At 53.8% G+C, this 23912-nt stretch overlaps 1 protein-coding gene across 1 annotated transcript in view; it reads right to left on the bottom strand.

Annotated features, from left to right (window-relative positions):
• HSD17B12 (hydroxysteroid 17-beta dehydrogenase 12) overlaps positions 1 to 23347 on the bottom strand; it is a 91040-nt gene extending 67693 nt beyond the window's left edge. Inside the window, exon 1 of the mRNA XM_075325249.1 lies at positions 23070 to 23347. Within this exon, the coding sequence (XP_075181364.1) occupies positions 23070 to 23238 (169 nt within the window). The 5' untranslated portion in view covers positions 23239 to 23347. The remainder of the gene's footprint in view (positions 1 to 23069) is intronic.
• Between the last annotated feature and the right edge of the window lie 565 nt (positions 23348 to 23912).

The following is a 23912-nucleotide window of genomic DNA, read 5'->3' on the forward strand; positions in this document are numbered from 1 at the left end:
CACAACCGTTAAAGGCGATTCCTACTTTCAAGCCGATCAATGGGTTTTCTAGTGACACGGTTTATGGTTTGGGGGATCCAGGGTTGTCCAGTGAAAGTGGTCAAATTCATGGAAATTTGATAACGCTCCGCAGAAAAAGCAAAGAGCCGAGTGCAAAACAGCCGCTCAGTTTAAAGGGGTTGTCCATTAGTGGGAAAACAATTGTTAATGGTGTCAGGGAGGAGAAAAAAAAAAGTATACTCAAATTCAGGAGCAACGGCGCTCATCAAGTCCAACTGGGATCAGCAAGTTGACAATGTGTCGGGCACATTGAGAATCACCGCTCTACAGACAGATAATGACCAGTGTAGATATTCCCTGCCTTCTTAATAGATAAGGGTCCGAAATTGGGGACAACTCTACTAATTAATAGACCATTAAAATGAGTAAATATGGGGCGATCTGTGTACAGCTCAGTATAGAGAAGACGAGGAGCTGAATTACCCATCCTGTACTGATCCCAAGTTACATTCTGTATTATACTCCAGAGCTGCACTCACTATTCTGCTTGTGCAGTTACGGTGTACATACATTACTGATCCTGTACTGATCCGGAGTTACCTCCTGTATTATACTCCAGAGCTGCACTCACTATTCTGCTTGTGCAGTTACGGTGTACATACATTGCATTACTGATCCTGTACTGATCCTGAGTTACATCCTGCATTATACTCCAGAGCTGCACTCCCTATTCTGCTGGTGCAGTCACTGTGTACATATATTACATTACTGATCCTGAGTTACCTCCTGTATTATACTCCAGAGCTGCACTCACTATTCTGCTTGTGCAGTTACGGTGTACATACATTACATTATTGATCCTGTACTGATCCTGAGTTACCTCCTGTATTATACTCCAGAGCTGCACTCACTATTCTGCTGGTGCAGTCACTGTGTACATACATTACATTACTGATCCTGTACTGATCCTGAGTTACATCCTGTATTATACTCCAGAGCTGCACTCCCTATTCTGCTGGTGCAGTCACTGTGTACATACATTACATTACTGATCCTGAGTTACATCCTGTATTATGCTCCAGAGCTGCACTCACTATTCTGCTGGTGCAATCAATGTGTACATACATTACATTATCCTGTGCTGCTCCAGAGTTATCCCCTGTATTATACTCCAGAGCTGCACTCACTATTCTGCTGGTGGAGTCACTGTGTACATACATTACATTACTGATCCTGAGTTACATCCTGTATTATACTCCAGAGCTGCACTCACTATTCTGCTGGTGCAGTCACTGTGTACATACATTACATTACTGATCCTGAGTTACCTCCTGTATTATCCTTCAGAGCTGCACTCACTATTCTGCTGGTGCAGTCAATGTGTACATACATTACATTACTGATCCTTAGTTACATCCTGTATTATACTCCAGAGCTGCACTCACTATTGTACAAAGTAAATTCCACTCAAACGAATTCAGACGTCTGATATTCGAACACTTATAAGGCCAGATCATCCCATAGGATAATCAGAGCTGCTGGAAAAAGGAATCAGAAAAAGGGATTCAGAAGCGAGGGGGGCCCTTATGTAGTGCACTGGACCCCCACACTGGACATTACCCATCAGTAGTCGCTTCATATCACTTTCTACTAAATTGTTCTGGAAAAGTACAGAAGCGATGACCTACGCTCACATCCCAGGAAGCGCAGAGATACAGAAAGAGCCTGTGGCCAGTAAATGGGAATAAGTAGACAGTAATCTGCAGCCTCTCCCTCTCGCTCCCCCACCTATTCCCCCCTCGCCGCACGTGTACAAGCCAATGCCAGCGTCACATGAGCGGCCTCTCCAGGGCTCAGTCACATCAAGTCACTGTTCACACATGAGGGCAGCGCTCAGTGAAGAGATTACATCCAGCCCAGCGTCCCCCGCACATGAATGGCACACACTCCAATTGATAAAAAGCAGAGGCAAAAACCAACTATTCACAATTCTGCTCTGATGAACATCAACAGAAAAAAAAAAACCACAAAGCAACAAAAAGCGACCAGAATCCTACATAAAACGAGCGCGCAAAAAAAAAAAATAAATAATGCAGGGAGCGGACATGACAACTGCGATCAGGGGCTGGGGGGGGGGGGGGGGTTCACACAGGGGGCCGTACTGTCCCCTACAAGGAGCAGGAGAGGTGGGATTACGTCACAAATATGGGGTGAATGTGCAATTAAATGCATTTTATACTACTATAGGGCGGCACGGCGGCTCAGTGGTTAGCACTACAGCCTTGCGGCGGCTCAGTGGTTAGCCTTGCGGCGGCTCAGTGGTTAGCACGGCAGCCTTGCGGCGGCTCAGTGGTTAGCACGGCAGGCTTGCGGCAGCTCAGTGGTTAGCACGGCAGCCTTGCGGCAGCTCAGTGGTTAGCACGGCAGCCTTGCGGCGCTGGGGTCCTGGGTTCTAGTCCCACTAAGGGCAACATCTGCAAGGAGTTTGTATATTCTCCCCGAGTTTGTGTGGGTTTCCTCCGGGGTCTCCGGTTTCCTCCCACACTCCAAAAACATACAGATGGGTAATTTAGATTGTGAGCCCCAATGGGGACAGTGTTGCCAATGTATGTAAAGCGCTGTGGAATTAATAGCGCTATATAAATGAATAAATATTATTATTATTACTACTTTGATAAACTTTTTACATTTTGTTACTTTTTAAACTTTATTTGCAACTACATTGCAAACTCCTTTATGCTCCTATATTTTGCCTTGTGTCAGTAAAACAAAGGCTGTTAGTAAATCATATAGGGTAAGCTGGCGCTGGTCAGATGAGCCTTTGGGTTTGGTTGGACGCCCCGTCCGGTCCTCGGAGACAGCCGCTTGTGCACTTGGCATCGTCGGCACCTCTGGTGCTTACTACTAACTAGACCTGACGTCCATCGTGGTGTTGGAGGTCTAGTGGCCAAGATAGGAGGTGTAGAAGTGAAGACCGGCTGTCATGGAGGAGCGGACTGGACGCCGGGCATCGATAGAATTACTGATCTTTAGTTGCGGATTTTACTTACATAATGAATTTACTGTGAATTTTCTGCAATCCGCGCCTAAATCCCCACATGTTACAAGCGCATTTCGGAAAGGATTTGTAGCGAATTTCACCCTACATATTGCACAGGGTGACACTGACGGCAAAATCCGCAGAAAAAACCAACATGTTGCAGATTTCAAAATCCGCATCATAAGGCAATCTGCACTCAATCTGACAATGTGGAAGGTTATATTGTAAAAATCCGCAGCAAATCTGCTCCTAATGCAATGACCAGGCATGAGGATTTTACACACCTCATCCAGAGGATGCCAAACTTGCATTAAAACTGCACATTCACCACGGTTTTGCAGCAAAATTCGCAGGTTAATTGGTCAGCACAATATCCTCCACTTTTCCACCCAGCTGTGTTTTGCCCTAATATAACTTATTATATGTCTGGGCAATGCAACATGGGCCATAAATATGTAATAAACAAAGCTGCTGACAGATTTCTAAAACTGTTGTCATCTACAAAGCAAATGTATGCTCCACTTTTCCACTCAGCCTTGTTGTGCATTAAGAGCAGGTGGAGTGTACAGACAGCCCAGAAATCCTTCCCAGGTCCCAGGAGCTGCGTGCACAGAGTGCCCAAGCTGACAACTGCGTCACTGGGAAACTCAGTCATTAGCTGATACAAGGGGAAAGTCCTCTTGTATCACTGCAATCAAGAATGGGACTTCTTGTAATCGTATCGTCTAAGTCTCCTTCAAGCTGCTTGTTGTAGATGAGGTAAGGCTATTGCCAGCCGGTCATCTACGTCCCTCCTGTACGGGGTGCAGCCTCCAGCCTCTCCTGTGTCCCAGACCTGCTTCTCCAGTAGGAGACCCATACTGTGATAGATTTTATCTTGCCACCATAACCTAAGTGATGTCTGGGCAATGGAACATGGGCCATAAATATGTAGTAAACAAAGCTGCTGACATATCTACAACTGCTCCCATCTATAAAGCAAATTATAGGGGGTCTTGTAGGAATATAACCTATGTGACATCTGGGCAATGCAACATGGGCCACATATGTAATAAACAAAGCTGCTGACATATCTACAACTGCTCCCATCTATAACACAAATTATAGGGGGTCTTGTAGGAATATAGCCTATGTGACAACATGGGCCACAAATATGTAATAAACAAAGCTGTTTACAGATTTCTACAACTGTTCACATCTATAATGCAAATTATAGGGGGTCTTGTAGGAATATAACCTATTTTTTATATGTGGGCAAAGCAACATGGGCCATAAATATGTAATAAACAAAGCTGCTGACATATCTACAACTGTTCTCATTTATAAGGCAAATTATAGGCGGTCTTGTAGGATTCTAAAATAACAGAATTATATGTTAGATAAGTGGACGGTGGTGACAATGAAGTGGTGACTAGTTACGTTTTCCGCGCCTAATCTGCCTCGACAGGCGTCCTGCTTAGCGCTGGCTTCACGCGCCAAAATGTGACTCTCCACATTGTTACACGGGAATACATCTACTCATTATTGCTGATCTTTTGGCGCAAAGTAACCCAGCCACAAGGTGGTGGAAGGAAGGGAAAAATATCCAACAGTCTACAAAGAAGAGCAAGCTTAGCTCAGCACAAACCAGTGTTAGAAATTTGGTGCAGTTTTCCATCTACTTTTTTGCTCCTAAAACTGAGCAAGATTTGCAGGAATTAAAAAAGGAAAAACCACATATACACAATCTAAGACATGCGGAAGCATTAACATTGATATTCGGGATAAGTATAGCAGCGGTGCCCCTTCCAGAGGACTCGAGTCGTCCTCGTCTTTCAGACGGTCATCCGCATGATCTCCATACAATACTATATTTTCCCGGGAAATAGTGGGGAAAATGCCTCAATGACCACAGGTTGAGCCACTAAAATCAGCCCTTGACGAAAACTCGTAGGGATGGGGGGGGGGCACACGTATTTTAATAGGGGTCATCTTCGATGAGTATGAGTCCCTTTAAGGTTCCTTTACACCGGATTAAAGGACTGTTAAATGCACAGAAAGCAGAAACAATACCCACAAAACTGTGTAAATGGAGCAAAATGGATTTTTAACTACTCTAATGAGAATCAGAAAACCTGAGCAGTTGCTGGTCAGAAGAACAGACAACAAGAAAAGAAGGTTGTACCCTGAACGGAATTCCATTTAACATTCAGTTCCATGTAACAACCATTAGATGGTGCTAGAGAGCTCTATACACAGAGACCTGGGCTACAAAGTTGTACCAGGCACCGAGCGAGCGACAGCCGCCATCTCCGTGACATCACCGTGATTAATACGACTATAAACACTTAAAGGGCTTTTTTTAGGTCTTAGGTCATCAATATCAAATCGGTGGGGGTCTAGCAGCCAATATTAACAGAGCGCAGAATGGGAACAGCTCGGGTCCGTACACTCCGTAGTAGCCCGTTCACTCTAATAGGAGCCAAGCTACAGAACAGTCACGACACAGTGTGTATGTATATGTGCAATATATTTATATATATATATATATATATATATATATAGATAGATAGATAGATATACACACACACACACACACACACACACACACACACACACACACACACACACACGTTGCACCATTAACACTGACGTATTGGGTTACTTTTCATAGTAAATTCATCAGCCTGAAGGCCATAAGGCTGGGTTCAGGTGATGTGTTCTCCGACTCGCGGGGCGGCCAAGTCCAGGCCCCCCCGACTCGCAGGACGGCCAAGCCAGGCCCCCCCGACTCGCAGGACGGCCAAGCCAGGCCCCCCCGACTCGCAGGACGGCCAAGCCAGGCCCCCCCGACTCGCAGGACGGCCAAGGCTAGGCCCCCCCGACTCGCAGGACGGCCAAGGCTAGGCCCCCCCGACTCGCAGGACGGCCAAGGCTAGGCCCCCCCGACTCGCAGGACGGCCAAGGCTAGGCCCCCCCGACTCGCAGGACGGCCAAGTCCAGGCCCCCCCGACTCGCAGGACGGCCAAGCCAGGCCCCCCCGACTCGCAGGACGGCCAAGCCAGGCCCCCCCGACTCGCAGGACGGCCAAGGCTAGGCCCCCCCGACTCGCAGGACGGCCAAGGCTAGGCCCCCCCGACTCGCAGGACGGCCAAGGCTAGGCCCCCCCCCCCGACTCGCAGGACGGCCAAGGCTAGGACCCCCCCCGACTCGCAGGACGGCCAAGGCTAGGCCCCCCCCCCCGACTCTAGGCCCCCCCCCCCCGACTCGCAGGACGGCCAAGGCTAGGCCCCCCCGACTCGCAGGACGGCCAAGGCCAGCCCCCGGGCTCATGGGACGGCCACACCAGCCCCTGGATTCACAGAAAAAAATCCTTTGAGAACCATGGAAGCTCCCATGTGTTTCATCAGTCAGGGTGTTGTTCACAGTATAAACTTCAGGCGGCAGTGTTGAGTCTACACACTTTAAATGGCCGTTTCTTTTTTTTTGGTAGTGGTATATACACGGGTCATGCAGTGTAATACCCAGTAGTGCCCACAGTCTGCAGTAATCAGGGAGGCTTGCTTATATCACAGCTCTGAGTTAAGAAGAAAAAGGGCTTCATTAAAGAGGTTCTTTACAAAGCACGCCCCATTTCCCGAGGCTGACCTCTGGTGGTCTGGTTTTGGGGCTCCACCAAATTCTAAAGAAAATGGCCAAAGCAGCTCTTCAGCTATTCCCAAAGAGGCAACACCATTGCTCCACTGTTATCTACTGGGTCAGCAGCACATCTGGGATGGGAATGTGAGGCAGAACTTACACACTACTTCACATTTTGTTTAACCTCCCAAAATTAGCTAACAAAATAGGATATAGAAGGAATGCAAACTGAATTTAACAAAACAAAAACATCCCTAAAATGTACAATTTTTATTGAATATACTTGAAAAACCCAAAGAGTGGATGTATATTAGTAAAAACTCCATATAAAAGTGTCCGGATGGGGCCAGTTTGTACGGGGAGTAAGTGAAAACAAGGATATGTGATATATGGCAAACCTACAGGCCCTATGGTTGCCCCTAAGATCTGGCCCTACCAATTTGGGGATCCCATTTCATTCCTGCTGGGTGATGTGGTGCACACCAGTAACCCTAGCGGTCTGAATGGTTTTTGCATACTGGATTCATTGGGATTCAGCATGGTATGGTGTTAGGCTGCTTTTACATCAGCGTTTTTTGGGTTGGTTGTTTGTTTTTTTTTTTGTTTTGTTTTTTTTAACTGTGGCACAAATGGATTTTTTGCCGCAAAGCCGGATCCTTTACAAATGCGTTGTCAGTTCAATGCATTTGCAATGGAATCGCGGCAATATGGAGTTGTGTGTGGCACACACTGAATCCATTTTTTTGCGGTATTTTACCGTTTTTCAAAGACAGAACTTCTTGCGTTTTTGACCTCGGTCTCTCTCTCTCCCCATTTTCTAAGGCGGCTACGGACTAAAATTCACAGCGGGGGGGTCCCAGAAAGCTTGGGCCACCATGCCCTATGGATTCCAACCCCCAGCTGCCTAGTTGTACCTGTCTGGACACAAAACTTGGGCGAAGCCAATGTTGTTTTTTTTGTTTTTAATTATTTCATGAAATGCATGAAATAATTAAAAAAAAGGGCTTCCTTATATTTTTGGTTCCCAGCCGGGTACAAATAGGCAACTGGAGGTTGGGGGCAGCCCGTACCTGCCTGCCATACCTGGCTAGCATACATACAAAAATATGGTGAAGCCCACACGTCATTTTTTTTTTACCCCTAACGTTAGTGTTATGTGTTTGTTTTTTTTATGTTTTAATGAATTTAAAAAAAAAAAAATCGATATGGGCTTTGCCCATCGAGCATTTTACTGCTCACCCATCCCTACTCCTGACCATACAGCCAGCAGAACAAGTAATCAGCGGACTCCAGTGTCGGCCGATTACTTGTTCTGTGTCCCGCTGCATCCATCGCAGCATGTGCGGGCTGTGAGGTCACCTGAATTCAGCCGTCTGAATTCAGCTGACCTCACAGCCCGCACACGCTGCGATGGATGCAGCGGGACACAGAACAAGTAATCGGCTGACACTGGAGTCCGCTGATCTGAACTCAGCTGAACTCCTGACCTCATAGCCCGCACACAGTCACACGTGATCGGCAGCATCCTGCATCCATCGATTTGGGTGCGGGCTGTGAGATCAGGAGTTCAGCTGTCTCCAGTGCCGGCCGATCAATCCTGTGTCCCGACAGGCAAAAAAACGCTGATGTGAAAGCACCCTTAGTGGATACATTTATTGTTATCACTTTTATGGGGACTTTGTTATTTAACCTCTCCGGTCACACTTGTAAATCTGTGGATAGTTTTGTATCGGCAGGATTTAGTTTAGGGGCTTATCAGGGTCTCCAAGGGTGAGTCTACGGGGAGCGGGGACGCCATTTGTGCTGTCTAGGGCGCAGACCTCCGTGGCAAGGTAGGGCCAGATCTTAGAGGCATCCGTAAGGCCCTGTAGGTTTGCCATATATCACATATGCTTGTTTCACCTACTCCCCGTACAAACTGGTCCCATCCGGTCACTTTTATATAGAATACCCTCCCAAAATTAACAGCAAAACTTCTCTTATAGTCACAGCAGTTCACCTCCTCCTCCCTCCCCAAAAACCAAAACAGTACCCACCCTTCCCCCTTATAACTACAGCGGGGATTTTTGTGGTATGTATCAGTTCTGGTAAGGCAGAGTGTAAAAGAAGTCACTTATTTCCACCAGTCTCCTCTGTGGTCACCTCCCCCAGTATTACCAGTCTCCTCTGTGGTCACCTCCCCCAGTATTACCAGTCTCCTCTGTGGTCACCTCCCCCAGTATTACCAGTCTCCTCTGTGGTCACCTCCCCCAGTATTACCAGTCTCCTCTGTGGTCACCGTCCCCAGTATTACCAGTCTCCTCTGTGGTCACCTCCCCCAGTATTACCAGTCTCCTCTGTGGTCACCTCCCCCAGTATTACCAGTCTCCTCTGTGGTCACCTCCCCCAGTATTACCAGTCTCCTCTGTGGTCACTGCCCCCAGTATTACCAGTCTCCTCTGTGGTCACCTCCCCCAGTATTACCAGTCTCCTCTGTGGTCACCGCCCCCAGTATTACCAGTCTCCTCTGTGGTCACCGCCCCCAGTATTACCAGTCTCCTCTGTGGTCACCTCCCCCAGTATTACCAGTCTCCTCTGGTCACCTCCCCCAGTATTACCAGTCTCCTCTGTGGTCACCTCCCCCAGTATTACCAGTCTCCTCTGTGGTCACCGCCCCCAGTATTACCAGTCTCCTCTGTGGTCACCTCCCCCAGTATTACCAGTCTCCTCTGTGGTCACCTCCCCCAGTATTACCAGTCTCCTCTGTGGTCACCTCCCCCAGTATTACCAGTCTCCTCTGTGGTCACCTCCCCCAGTATTACCAGTCTCCTCTGTGGTCACCTCCCCCAGTATTACCAGTCTCCTCTGTGGTCACTGCCCCAAGTATTACCAGTCTCCTCTGTGGTCACCTCCCCCAGTATTACCAGTCTCCTCTGTGGTCACCTCCCCCAGTATTACCAGTCTCCTCTGTGGTCACCTCCCCCAGTATTACCAGTCTCCTCTGTGGTCACCGCCCCCAGTATTACCAGTCTCCTCTGTGGTCACCGCCCCCAGTATTACCAGTCTCCTCTGTGGTCACTCCCCCAGTATTACCAGTCTCCTCTGTGGTCACTCCCCCAGTATTACCAGTCTCCTCTGTGGTCACCTCCCCCAGTATTACCAGTCTCCTCTGTGGTCACCTCCCCCAGTATTACCAGTCTCCTCTGTGGTCACCTCCCCCAGTATTACCAGTCTCCTCTGTGGTCACCTCCCCCAGTATTACCAGTCTCCTCTGTGGTCACTCCCCCAGTATTACCATTCTCCTCTGTGGTCACCGCCCCCAGTATTACCATTCTCCTCTGTGGTCACTCCCCCAGTATTACCAGTCTCCTCTGTGGTCACCTCCCCCAGTATTACCAGTCTCCTCTGTGGTCACCTCCCCCAGTATTACCAGTCTCCTCTGTGGTCACCTCCCCCAGTATTACCAGTCTCCTCTGTGGTCACCTCCCCCAGTATTACCAGTCTCCTCTGTGGTCACTGACCCCAGTATTACCAGTCTCCTCTGTGGTCACCTCCCCCAGTATTACCAGTCTCCTCTGTGGTCACCTCCCCCAGTATTACCAGTCTCCTCTGTGGTCACCTCCCCCAGTATTACCAGTCTCCTCTGTGGTCACCTCCCCCAGTATTACCAGTCTCCTCTGTGGTCACCGTCCCCAGTATTACCAGTCTCCTCTGTGGTCACCGTCCCCAGTATTACCAGTCTCCTCTGTGGTCACCGTCCCCAGTATTACCAGTCTCCTCTGTGGTCACCGTCCCCAGTATTACCAGTCTCCTCTGTGGTCACCGTCCCCAGTATTACCAGTCTCCTCTGTGGTCACCGTCCCCAGTATTACCAGTCTCCTCTGTGGTCACCGTCCCCAGTATTACCAGTCTCCTCTGTGGTCACCTCCCCGGTATTACCAGTCTCCTCTGTGGTCACCTCCCCCAGTATTACCAGTCTCCTCTGTGGTCACCGTCCCCAGTATTACCAGTCTCCTCTGTGGTCACTCCCCCAGTATTACCAGTCTCCTCTGTGGTCACCGCCCCCAGTATTACCAGTCTCCTCTGTGGTCACCGCCCCCAGTATTACCAGTCTCCTCTGTGGTCACCGCCCCCAGTATTACCAGTCTCCTCTGTGGTCACCTCCCCCAGTATTACCAGTCTCCTCTGTGGTCACCTCCCCCAGTATTACCAGTCTCCTCTGTGGTCACCTCCCCAGTATTAGCAGTCTCCTCTGTGGTCACCTCCCCCAGTATTACCAGTCTCCTCTGTGGTCACCTCCCCAGTATTACCAGTCTCCTCTGTGGTCACCGCCCCCAGTATTACCAGTCTCCTCTGTGGTCACTGCCCCCAGTATTACCAGTCTCCTCTGTGGTCACTGCCCCCAGTATTACCAGTCTCCTCTGTGGTCACCGCCCCCAGTATTACCAGTCTCCTCTGTGGTCACCGCCCCCAGTATTACCAGTCTCCTCTGTGGTCACCTCCCCCAGTATTACCAGTCTCCTCTGTGGTCACCTCTCCCAGTATTACCAGTCTCCTCTGTGGTCACCGCCCCCAGTATTACCAGTCTCCTCTGTGGTCACCGCCCCCAGTATTACCAGTCTCCTCTGTGGTCACCTCCCCCAGTATTACCAGTCTCCTCTGTGGTCACCTCCCCCAGTATTACCAGTGTCTTCGGTGGCCTCTGACCTCTGTATTACCAGTCTCTTCGGTGGCCTCTTACCCCTGTATTACCAGTCTCTTCGGTGGCCTCTGACCCCTGTATTACCAGTCTCTTCGGTGGCCTCTGACCTCTGTATTACCAGATTCCTCTTTAGTCACTGCCCATATATCACTTCTTTCTGCAGCCTCATCTCCCTCCTGCAATGTATTCCTCTGTTGCTGTCACACTCTCATCCACCTACCCCTTCATCGCCAGTCTAGCCTCTCTCCTCCACCAGGTTTCCTGTATTCCCCAAACACCATCTTCTCCAGTCCCATCTCCCCTTTAGTTTTGATCCTGTCTCAGTTTCCCTATTCCCCACCAACCAGTCTACCCTTGGCCCGGTCCTATCTCCACCTCAGGCTGCTTTCACACATCCGGTTTTTGCAGTGCGGCTCAATCTGGCTCAAAAACCTATGCAACGGATGCGGCGAAAAAAACGGATTTGTTGCATAAGTTTTTCCATGCGGCCCGTCCATTTGACGGATGCGGCGTGATACTCAGTATGTGCAGTTCAAAAAAACGCATTTGGCGTCCGGATGCGTTTTTTGACACATGACGCCGCATCCGGCGTCCATAGGCTTGCATTGTAAATTGCGCCGCATCACGCCAGATCCGGCACGATGCGTTTTTTTCGCCGCACAAAAAAAACGTGCCAGGCAACGTTCCATCCGGCCGCCGCATGGGCTAAATATGCTGCATCCGGCAAAAAACGGACGCAACGCAAGGCCATGCGGCACAATACGGCGCTAATGCAAGTCTATGCGGAAAAAAACGGTTGCGTTTTTCTGCAAAGCGCCGTATTGTGTTGCTCAGCAAAAACCGGATGTGTGAAAGCAGCCTTACTCTCATTCTGGTCCTGTCTCCGCTTCCCTCATCCATGTTTCCTATATTCTCCAGGCGCTATCTCCCCTGCCACCCACATTTGCACTTTCCTCCGTTATGTCTCCAGTATTCTCCAAATGTTGTCCCCTCCACCATGTTCCTGTATTCCCCAAGCCCCATCTCCCCTGGTCCCAACTCTCTCTTCCCTCTGCCATACTTTCCCATCTCTCCCCTGGACCCTACACCTCATCCCTCCACCATGTTCACTGGATTCCCCCCCCCCTTTCCCAGTACAGTCTCTCCCATCTCCTCTTCCCTCCACCATGTTTGCAATATCCCCCCCATTTCCCCGGTACAGTGTTTCTCTCCTTCTCCGCTCCAGTGTCTCCTTCCCTACATAATTCCTGCATCCCCCCCACCTTCCCCGGGCCCATCTCTTCTTCCTTCCACCATGTTTCCCGTATCCCCATCTTCCCCAGTTCCATCTCTTCCCCCTTTCATGATCTAGTCTCTCACCTTCTGCCCCCCCCTCCATGTTTCCCATATTAACCCGGTTTTGTCTCTCCCCTTCCCCACGTTTCCCATAATCTCCTGGTCCCGTCTCTGCCCCCTTCCCCTGGTCTGGTCCAATCTCTGCCTCATGTTTCCCATATCCCTCAATACCATCACTATCCCCCTTCCCCTGGTCCAATCTCTCCCCTTGCCTCCCCATGTCCTGTCTCTCCCATTCCCACTGCCATGTTTCTCATATCTCCCCTCGAAGTTGTTGCACCCCCCCTTTCCCAAACCAGTTTCTCCCCTCTTCCCCGGTCCCTTCTCTCTCCTTGTTCTCAGGTCCTGACCCCCCTTCCCATGTTTTCCGTTCTCCCCAGGTTCTCTCCTCTTTCACCTCCCACGTTTCCCGTTCTCCCCAAATCTTGTCCTCCCTTACCCCGACATGTCTCCTGTTCTCCCTCGGTCCTGTCCCCCATTACCCCCCCCCCTGACTTATTTCCCGTTATCCCCCGGTGTGGTTCCCCCTTCCCCAGCTTGTTTCCATTTATGCCGCAGTCCTGGTCACCCTTCTACCTGCATGTTTCCGGATCTCCCCCAGTCCTGTCCTCCTTCCTCCCGGCATGTTTCCTGATCTCCCCCAGTCCTATTCCCAGTTTCTCCCCAGTCCTGCCCCCACTTCCCCCATGTTTCCCTTATACCCCGATCCTTTCCCCCCCTTAGCTCAGACCATTTTCCATTGTCCCCTGGTCTTGTACCCCTTCCCCAATCCTGTCTTCCATTCTGACCCAGTCCTGTTCCCCTTCCCCAAACCTGTCCCCCCATACCACGCCATGTTTCCTTTTCTCCCACGGTCTTGTCTCCCCTACCCCCCACCATGTTTCCCTTCCCCCGTCCTGTCTTCCATTCCTCCGCCATGTTTCCCATTTTCCCCAGTCCTGTCCCCCCTTCCCCCGCTATTTTTTCTGTTCTCCCCGGTTGTCCCCTCTTCTGCCGCCATGTTTCCCATTCTCCCCCGTCCTTTCCCCGCAATGTTTCCCCTTCTCCTTCAGCTTTGTTTTCCGTTTTTTCCTGGTCCTGTTCGCCATTCCTCTGCCATGTTCCCCATTCTTCCCCGGTCCTGTCCACCCTTCCCCTTCCATGTTTCCCCCTCTTCCCCATTTCTCAGCTGTATACTCCCTTCTCCCCCGACCCTGTCTCCCCTTATGCCCGCTGTGTGTCTCCTGGTCCTGTCCCTCTTTCCCCCGACATGTTTCCCCTCATCCCCAGGTCGTTCCTCCATTTTTCCCAGGTCCATTCCCTCAAATTTCCCCTTCTACCTCCCTTCCATCCCATGTTTCACCTTCTCCCCCGGTCCTGTGCCCCTTTCCCCCGCCATGTTGTCCCTCATCCTGAGGTCCACCCCCCTCATGTTTCATCTTCTCCCCCACTTCCCTCACGTTTCCCCCTCTTGCCCGGTCCTGTCCCGCCTTTCCTCGCCGTGTTTCCCCTTCTCCTCGTTCTGCCACTCTCCCCCTATATTTCTTCTCCCCCGGTCGTGTCCCCCTTCCCTCGCTGTGTTTCTCCTTCTCCCTTGGTCCTGCCCCCCTTTCCCCCCCCCCATCATATTTCTCCCTCTCCACAGTCATGTCCCCCCTAGGTTTCCCCTTCTCCCCTCTGTATTGTCCAACCTTTACCCCCCCCTCCCCCGGTATTGCCCCCCCTTGTTCCCCTTCTCCTCCAATACGGTCATCCCTTTCTCCGCTAGGTTTCTCCTTCTCCCCCAGTACTGTCCTCCCTTTCTCCGCTAAGTTTTCCTCTTCTCCTCTGGTCTTATTCCTATCCCCTCTTCCCCGGCTGTGATTCTCCTACCCCTGGTCCTGTGCCATTTTTCTCCTTTTCCCCACTCTTTCCCCCCCTTCCCTCGCCGTGTTTCCCCTTCTCCCCTGGTCCTGTCCCCCTTTCCACCTCCCCCATGTTTCCCTTTCTCCATTGGTTCTGCCACCCTCCCCCATATTCCCTCTTCTAACCCGGTCATATGCCCCCTTCCCTTGCTGTGTTTCCCCTTATCCCCTGGTCCTGTCCCCCTTTCCCCCCCATCAAGTTTCTCCTTCCCCTCGGTTCAGTCCAACTTCCTCCCCCATGTTTCCCCTTCTCCCCCCCATACTGTCCCCCCTTTCCTCAAGTTTCCCCTTCTCACCAACTGTCCCCCCTTTCCTCTCCATGTTTCCCCTTCCCCCCATGTTTCCTCTTCTCCCCCCAATACTGTCCCCCCTTTCCGCCACATGTTTCCCCTTTTCCCCCAGTACTGCCCCCCTTCCCCCCATGTTTCCCCTTCTCCCCAGTACTGTTCCCCTCCCCCCCATGTTTCCACTTCTTCCCCAGTACTGTCCCCCCTTCCCCCCATGTTTCCCCTTCTCCCCCAGTACTGTCCCCCCTTGTTTCCCTTTCTCCTCTGGTCCTGTTCCTTTCCCCCCCCCCACAGTGTTTCTCCTTCTCCCCCAGTCATGTCCACCCCCCTCCCCTGCTACGTTACCCTTTCTCCCCCGGTCCTGTCCCCCTTTCCTCAGTCATGTTTCTCCTTCTCCCCTGGATTTGTTGTCATCCCCCCATTTCTCCATTTAGCCTGGGATTTGCCCCCCCCCCCATGTTTCCCCATCTCCCCTGGATCTGTCCCCCCCCATGTTTCCCCATTTCCCCTGGATCTGTCCCCCCCCATGTTTCCCCATCTCCCCTGGATATGCCCCCCCCCCATGTTTCCCCATCTCCCCTGGATCTGCCCCCCCCCCCATGTTTCCCCATCTCCCCTGGATCTGCCCCCCCCCCCATGTTTCCCCATCTCCCCTGGATCTGTCCCCCCCCCCATGTTTCCCCATCTCCCCTGGATCTGTCCCCCCCCCATGTTTCCCCATCTCCCCTGGATCTGTCCCCCCCCCCCATGTTTCCCCATCTCCCCTGGATCTGTCCCCCCCCCCCATGTTTCCCCATCTCCCCTGGATCTGTCACCCCCCCATGTTTCCCCATCTCCCCTGGATCTGTCCCCCCCCCATGTTTCCCCATCTCCCCTGGATCTGTCCCCCCCCCCATGTTTCCCCATCTCCCCTGGATCTGTCCCCCCCCCATGTTTCGCCATCTCCCCTGGATCTGTCCCCCCCCCATGTCTCCCCAGGATTTGTCCCCTCCCATGTTTTTCCTTCTCCCCTGGATCTGTCCCCCCCATGTTTTTCCTTCTCCCCTGGATCTGTCCTCCCCCATGTTTCCTTTTCTCCCCTGGGTCTGTCCCCCATGTTTTTCCTTCTCCCCTGGATCTGCCCTCCCCCATGTTTCCCCTTCTCCCCTGGATCTGTCCTCCCCCATGTCTCCCCTTCTCCCCTGGATTTGTCCCCTCCCATGTTTCCTTTTCTCCCCTGGGTCTGTCACCCCCCAGATCTGTCCCCCATGTTTTTCCTTCTCCCCTGGATCTGCCCCCCCCATGTTTTTCCTTCTCCCCTGGATCTGTCCCCCCCCCCATGTTTTTCCTTCTCCCCTGGATCTGTCCCCCCCCCCCCCCATGTTTTTCCTTCTCCCCTGGATCTGTCCCCCCCCCATGTTTTTCCTTCTCCCCTGGATCTGTCCCACCCCCCATGTTTTTCCTTCTCCCCTGGATCTGTCCCACCCCCCATGTTTTTCCTTCTCCCCTGGATCTGTCCCACCCCCCATGTTTTTCCTTCTCCCCTGGATCTGTCCCACCCCCCATGTTTTTCCTTCTCCCCTGGATCTGTCCCACCCCCCATGTTTTTCCTTCTCCCCTGGATCTGTCCCACCCCTCATGTTTTTCCTTCTCCCCTGGATCTGTCCCACCCCCCATGTTTTTCCTTCTCCCCTGGATCTGTCCCACCCCCCATGTTTTTCCTTCTCCCCTGGATCTGCTCCCCCCCATGTTTTTCCTTCTCCCCAGGATCTGTCCTCCCCCATGTTTCCCCTTCTCCCCTGGATCTGTCCTCCCCCATGTCTCCCCTTCTCCCCTGGATCTGTCCTCCCCCATGTTTCCCCTTCTCCCCTGGATTTGTCCCCTCCCATGTTTCCTTTTCTCCCGTGGGTCTGTCCCCCCCGGATCTGTTCCCCCCCCCCCCCCCCGTTTTTCCTTCTCCCCTGGATCTGTCCCCCCCCCCATGTTTTTCCTTCTCCCCTGGATCTGTCCCCCCCCCCCCAATGTTTTTCCTTCTCCCCTGGATCTGTCCCCCCCCCCCAATGTTTTTCCTTCTCCCCTGGATCTGTCCCCCCCCATGTTTTTCCTTCTCCCCTGGATCTGTCCACCCCCCATGTTTCCCCTTCTCCCCTGGATCTGTCCACCCCCCATGTTTCCCCTTCTCCCCTGGATCTGTCCTCCCCCATGTCTCCCCTTCTCCCCTGGATCTGTCCTCCCCCATGTCTCCCCTTCTCCCCTGGATCTGCCCTCCCCCATGTCTCCCCTGGATCTGCCCTCCCCCATGTCTCCCCTTCTCCCCTGGATTTGTCCCCTCCCATGTTTCCTTTTCTCCCGTGGGTCTGTCCCCCTCCCGATCTGTCCCCCCCCCCCATGTTTTTCCTTCTCCCCTGGATCTGTCCCCCCCCATGTTTTTCCTTCTCCCCTGGATCTGTCCCCCCCCCCCCCATGTTTTTCCTTCTCCCCTGGATCTGTCCCCCCCCCATGTTTTTCCTTCTCCCCTGGATCTGTCCCACCCCCCATGTTTTTCCTTCTCCCCTGGATCTGTCCCACCCCCCATGTTTTTCCTTCTCCCCTGGATCTGTCCCACCCCCCATGTTTTTCCTTCTCCCCTGGATCTGTCCCACCCCCCATGTTTTTCCTTCTCCCCTGGATCTGTCCCACCCCCCATGTTTTTCCTTCTCCCCTGGATCTGTCCCACCCCTCATGTTTTTCCTTCTCCCCTGGATCTGTCCCACCCCCCATGTTTTTCCTTCTCCCCTGGATCTGTCCCACCCCCCATGTTTTTCCTTCTCCCCTGGATCTGCTCCCCCCCATGTTTTTCCTTCTCCCCAGGATCTGTCCTCCCCCATGTTTCCCCTTCTCCCCTGGATCTGTCCTCCCCCATGTCTCCCCTTCTCCCCTGGATCTGTCCTCCCCCATGTTTCCCCTTCTCCCCTGGATTTGTCCCCTCCCATGTTTCCTTTTCTCCCGTGGGTCTGTCCCCCCCGGATCTGTTCCCCCCCCCCCCCCCGTTTTTCCTTCTCCCCTGGATCTGTCCCCCCCCCCATGTTTTTCCTTCTCCCCTGGATCTGTCCCCCCCCCCCCAATGTTTTTCCTTCTCCCCTGGATCTGTCCCCCCCCCCCAATGTTTTTCCTTCTCCCCTGGATCTGTCCCCCCCCATGTTTTTCCTTCTCCCCTGGATCTGTCCACCCCCCATGTTTCCCCTTCTCCCCTGGATCTGTCCACCCCCCATGTTTCCCCTTCTCCCCTGGATCTGTCCTCCCCCATGTCTCCCCTTCTCCCCTGGATCTGTCCTCCCCCATGTCTCCCCTTCTCCCCTGGATCTGCCCTCCCCCATGTCTCCCCTGGATCTGCCCTCCCCCATGTCTCCCCTTCTCCCCTGGATTTGTCCCCTCCCATGTTTCCTTTTCTCCCGTGGGTCTGTCCCCCTCCCGATCTGTCCCCCCCCCCATGTTTTTCCTTCTCCCCTGGATCTGTCCCCCCCCATGTTTTTCCTTCTCCCCTGGATCTGTCCCCCCCCCCCCATGTTTTTCCTTCTCCCCTGGATCTGTCCCCCCCGCCATGTTTTTCCTTCTCCCCTGGATCTGCCCCCCCCCCCATGTTTTTCCTTCTCCCCTGGATCTGTCCCCCCCCCATGTTTTTCCTTCTCCCCTGGATCTGTCCCCCCCCCCCATGTTTTTCCTTCTCCCCTGGATCTGTCCCACCCCCATGTTTTTCCTTCTCCCCTGGATCTGCCCCACCCCCCATGTTTTTCCTTCTCCCCTGGATCTGTCCCCCCCCCCCCATGTTTTTCCTTCTCCCCTGGATCTGTCCCCCCCGCCATGTTTTTCCTTCTCCCCTGGATCTGCCCCCCCCCATGTTTTTCCTTCTCCCCTGGATCTGTCCCCCCCCCATGTTTTTCCTTCTCCCCTGGATCTGTCCCCCCCCCCATGTTTTTCCTTCTCCCCTGGATCTGTCCCACCCCCATGTTTTTCCTTCTCCCCTGGATCTGCCCCACCCCCCATGTTTTTCCTTCTCCCCTGGATCTGCTCCCCACCATGTTTTTCCTTCTCCCCTGGATCTGTCCTCCCCCATGTTTCCCCTTCTCCCCTGGATCTGTCCTCCCCCATGTCTCCCCTTCTCCCCTGGATCTGTCCTCCCCCATGTCTCCCCTTCTCCCCTGGATCTGTCCCCTCCCATGTTTCCTTTTCTCCCGTGGGTCTGTCCCCCCCCCGGATCTGTCCCCCCCCCCCATGTTTTTCCTTCTCCCCTGGATCTGTCCCCCCCCCCATGTTTTTCCTTCTCCCCTGGATCTGTCCCCCCCCCATGTTTTTCCTTCTCCCCTAGATCTGTCCCCCTCCCATGTTTTTCCTTCTCCCCTAGATCTGTCCCCCTCCCATGTTTTTCCTTCTCCCCTAGATTTGTGTCCTCCCCCATAATTCCCCTTCTCTCCTGGTTCTGCCCCCCATGTTCCCCTTTCTCTCCTGGTCTCCCCCCCCCCCATGTTTCCCCTTCTCTCCTGGATCTGCCCCCCACATGTTTCCCTTTCTCTCCTGGATCTGCCCCCCACATGTTTTCCTTTCTCTCCTGGATCTTCCCCCCCCCATGTTTCCCTTTCTCTCCTGGATCTCCCCCCCCCCCCCCCCATGTTTCCCTTTCTCTCCTGGATCTTCCCCCCCCCCCATGTTTCCCTTTCTCTCCTGGATCTTCCCCCCCCCCCATGTTTCCCTTTCTCTCCTGGATCTTCCCCCCCCCATGTTTCCCTTTCTTTCCTGGATCTGCCCCCCCCCCATGTTTCCCTTTCTCTCCTGGATCTTCCCCCCCCCCATGTTTCCCTTCCTCTCCTGGATCTGCCCCCCCATGTTTCCCTTTCTCTCCTGGATCTTCCCCCCCCATGTTTCCCTTTCTCTCCTGGATCTGCCCCCCCCCCATGTTTCCCTTTCTCTCCTGGATCTGCCCCCCCCCATGTTTCCCTTTCTCTCCTGGATCTGCCCCCCCCCATGTTTCCCTTTCTCTCCTGGATCTGCCCCCCCCATGTTTCCCTTTCTCTCCTGGATCTGCCCCCCCATGTTTCCCTTTCTCTCCTGGATCTGCCCCCTTTCTCTCCTGGATCTTCTCCCCCATGTTTCCCTTTCTTTCCTGGATCTGCCCCCTTTCTCTCCTGGATCTGCCCCCCCCATGTTTCCCTTTCTCTCCTGGATCTTCCCCCCCCCCATGTTTCCCTTTCTTTCCTGGATCTGCCCCCCCCCCATGTTTCCCTTTCTCTCCTGGATCTTCCCCCCCCCCCCCATGTTTCCCTTTCTCTCCTGGATCTCCCCCCCCCCCATGTTTCCCTTCCTCTCCTGGATCTGCCCCCCCATGTTTCCCTTTCTCTCCTGGATCTGCCCCCCCATGTTTCCCTTTCTCTCCTGGATCTTCCCCCCCATGTTTCCCTTTCTCTCCTGGATCTGCCCCCCCCCATGTTTCCCTTTCTCTCCTGGATCTGCCCCCCCCATGTTTCCCTTTCTCTCCTGGATCTGCCCCCCCCATGTTTCCCTTTCTCTCCTGGATCTGCCCCCCCATGTTTCCCTTTCTCTCCTGGATCTGCCCCCTTTCTCTCCTGGATCTTCTCCCCCATGTTTCCCTTTCTTTCCTGGATCTGCCCCCCCCATGTTTCCCTTTCTCTCCTGGATCTGCCCCCCCCCATGTTTCCCTTTCTCTCCTGAATCTGCCCCCCCCCCAGGTTTCCCTTTCTCTCCTGGATCTGCCCCCCCCCCATGTTTCCCTTTCTCTCCTGGATCTTCCCCCCCCCCATGTTTCCCTTTCTCTCCTGGATCTGCCCCCCCCCCATGTTTCCCTTTCTCTCCTGGATCTGCCCCCCCCCATGTTTCCCTTTCTCTCCTGGATCTGCCCCCCCCCCCCCCCATGTTTCCCTTTCTCTCCTGGATCTGCCCCCCCCCCATGTTTCCCTTTCTCTCCTGGATCTGCCCCCCCCCCATGTTTCCCTTTCTCTCCTGGATCTGCCCCCCCCCATGTTTCCCTTTCTCTCCTGGATCTGCCCCCCCCCCCCCATGTTTCCCTTTCTCTCCTGGATCTGCCCCCCCCATGTTTCCCTTTCTCTCCTGGATCTGCCCCCCCCATGTTTCCCTTTCTCTCCTGGATCTGCCCCCCCATGTTTCCCTTTCTCTCCTGGATCTGCCCCCTTTCTCTCCTGGATCTTCTCCCCCATGTTTCCCTTTCTTTCCTGGATCTGCCCCCTTTCTCTCCTGGATCTGCCCCCCCCATGTTTCCCTTTCTCTCCTGGATCTTCCCCCCCCCATGTTTCCCTTTCTTTCCTGGATCTGCCCCCCCCCCATGTTTCCCTTTCTCTCCTGGATCTTCCCCCCCCCCCCCATGTTTCCCTTTCTCTCCTGGATCTCCCCCCCCCCATGTTTCCCTTCCTCTCCTGGATCTGCCCCCCCATGTTTCCCTTTCTCTCCTGGATCTGCCCCCCCATGTTTCCCTTTCTCTCCTGGATCTTCCCCCCCATGTTTCCCTTTCTCTCCTGGATCTGCCCCCCCCCCATGTTTCCCTTTCTCTCCTGGATCTGCCCCCCCCATGTTTCCCTTTCTCTCCTGGATCTGCCCCCCCCCCATGTTTCCCTTTCTCTCCTGGATCTGCCCCCCCCATGTTTCCCTTTCTCTCCTGGATCTGCCCCCCCATGTTTCCCTTTCTCTCCTGGATCTGCCCCCTTTCTCTCCTGGATCTTCTCCCCCATGTTTCCCTTTCTTTCCTGGATCTGCCCCCCCCATGTTTCCCTTTCTCTCCTGGATCTGCCCCCCCCATGTTTCCCTTTCTCTCCTGGATCTGCCCCCCCCCCAGGTTTCCCTTTCTCTCCTGGATCTGCCCCCCCCCCAGGTTTCCCTTTCTCTCCTGGATCTGCCCCCCCCCCATGTTTCCCTTTCTCTCCTGGATCTTCCCCCCCCCCATGTTTCCCTTTCTCTCCTGGATCTGCCCCCCCCCCCCATGTTTCCCTTTCTCTCCTGGATCTGCCCCCCCCCATGTTTCCCTTTCTCTCCTGGATCTGCCCCCCCCCCCCATGTTTCCCTTTCTCTCCTGGATCTGCCCCCCCCCCCCATGTTTCCCTTTCTCTCCTGGATCTGCCCCCCCCATGTTTCCCTTTCTCTCCTGGATCTGCCCCCCCCCCCATGTTTCCCTTTCTCTCCTGGATCTGCCCCCCCCCCCATGTTTCCCTTTCTCTCCTGGATCTGCCCCCCCCCCCATGTTTCCCTTTCTCTCCTGGATCTGCCCCCCCCCCAATGTTTCCCTTTCTCTCCTGGATCTGCCCCCCCCCCATGTTTCCCTTTCTCTCCTGGATCTGCCCCCCCCCCCATGTTTCCCTTTCTCTCCTGGATCTGCCCCCCCATGTTTCCCTTTCTCTCCTGGATCTGCCCCCCCCCCCATGTTTCCCTTTCTCTCCTGGATCTGCCCCCCCCCCCATGTTTCCCTTTCTCTCCTGGATCTGCCCCCCCCCCAATGTTTCCCTTTCTCTCCTGGATCTGCCCCCCCCCCATGTTTCCCTTTCTCTCCTGGATCTGCCCCCCCCCCCATGTTTCCCTTTCTCTCCTGGATCTGCCCCCCCATGTTTCCCTTTCTCTCCTGGATCTGCCCCCCCCCCATGTTTCCCTTTCTCTCCTGGATCTGCCCCCCCCCATGTTTCCCTTTCTCTCCTGGATCTGCCCCCCCCCCATGTTTCCCTTTCTCTCCTGGATCTGCCCCCCCCCCCATGTTTCCCTTTCTCTCCTGGATCTGCCCCCCCCCCCATGTTTCCCTTTCTCTCCTGGATCTGCCCCCCCCCCCATGTTTCCCTTTCTCTCCTGGATCTGCCCCCCCCCCATGTTTCCCTTTCTCTCCTGGATCTGCCCCCCCCATGTTTCCCTTTCTCTCCTGGATCTGCCCCCCCCCCCATGTTTCCCTTTCTCTCCTGGATCTGCCCCCCCCCCCCATGTTTCCCTTTCTCTCCTGGATCTGCCCCCCCCATGTTTCCCTTTCTCTCCTGGATCTGCCCCCCCCATGTTTCCCTTTCTCTCCTGGATCTGCCCCCCCATGTTTCCCTTTCTCTCCTGGATCTGCCCCCCCATGTTTCCCTTTCTCTCCTGGATCTGCCCCCCGCCCCCTCCTCCCCATGTCTCCCCTTCCCTGGCTCGTGTGGTATCTCCTCAGTGATTCACAGTGGTTACAGCAGACGATGAGGCAGCACTGCCGGCTCTGGCTCCTGGGAGACACTCACCTGCCCATTTCCCGGTCCTCGGGCCCACCTGCGCTCCACTCCCCAGCACCCAGACCCGAGCGCCTCTCAGCAGGCGCCATACGGCCCTCACACCCCACCAGGAGGCCGCTATGACACCCAGATACCAGAATAGGCCGGCGCAGGGAGTGGGCAGCGAGTCTGAGGCCATGTCTCTCCCGGCAACGCGAGCTACTGCGCCCACAGAGCGACACCCGGAAGAGCCGCAGCTGCGCACCGTGTGTAAGAACAAGGCTCCTGTCAGCCGGGAACCACGCCCACTCCTCCTACAACTCCTCGCCCCATAGGCTGGTTCTAACGCCACTCTTCTAACACCCGCCTTCTTCTCGAGGGTCTCCTTTCCTATTGGACTTAAAATCCATTGATAGCATTGGCTCATTCTTCAATCAATCAATATGTCCCGCCTTTTCTATCCTTTTGGTCTTTTGATTGGATGTTTGTTGTCATGGCCGCCAAATCTTCTTTTCTCTCGTCACTCTTTCAACCGTTTTGGTCGTTCATAGGTTCCTATTGGACGATAAGGTCCCGTCGCCTAGCAACCCTGCCTCCTCCACCCCCGCACTTCTGCAACTTCATTCACAAAAGGGCTGAGAGGAGCGGTGACCTGATTGGTTGGAAGGTTCTTGTTACTATGAATGGCCTGTGTGCTGATTGGTGGAGCCGATCGCACCAGACTGTCTGAGCTGATGGTCTGTGATACATTTCTGTGTCAGTAAATGTGTCAGCAGTCAGTAAGGCTGGGTCTGTGATACACTCCTGTGCTGTGTCAGTAAATGTGCCAGCAGTCAGTAAGGCTGGGTCTGTGATACACTCCTGTGCTGTGTC

Source organism: Anomaloglossus baeobatrachus, chromosome 10 (assembly GCF_048569485.1).
Source record: "Anomaloglossus baeobatrachus isolate aAnoBae1 chromosome 10, aAnoBae1.hap1, whole genome shotgun sequence".
Taxonomy (NCBI): Eukaryota; Metazoa; Chordata; class Amphibia; order Anura; family Aromobatidae; genus Anomaloglossus; species Anomaloglossus baeobatrachus.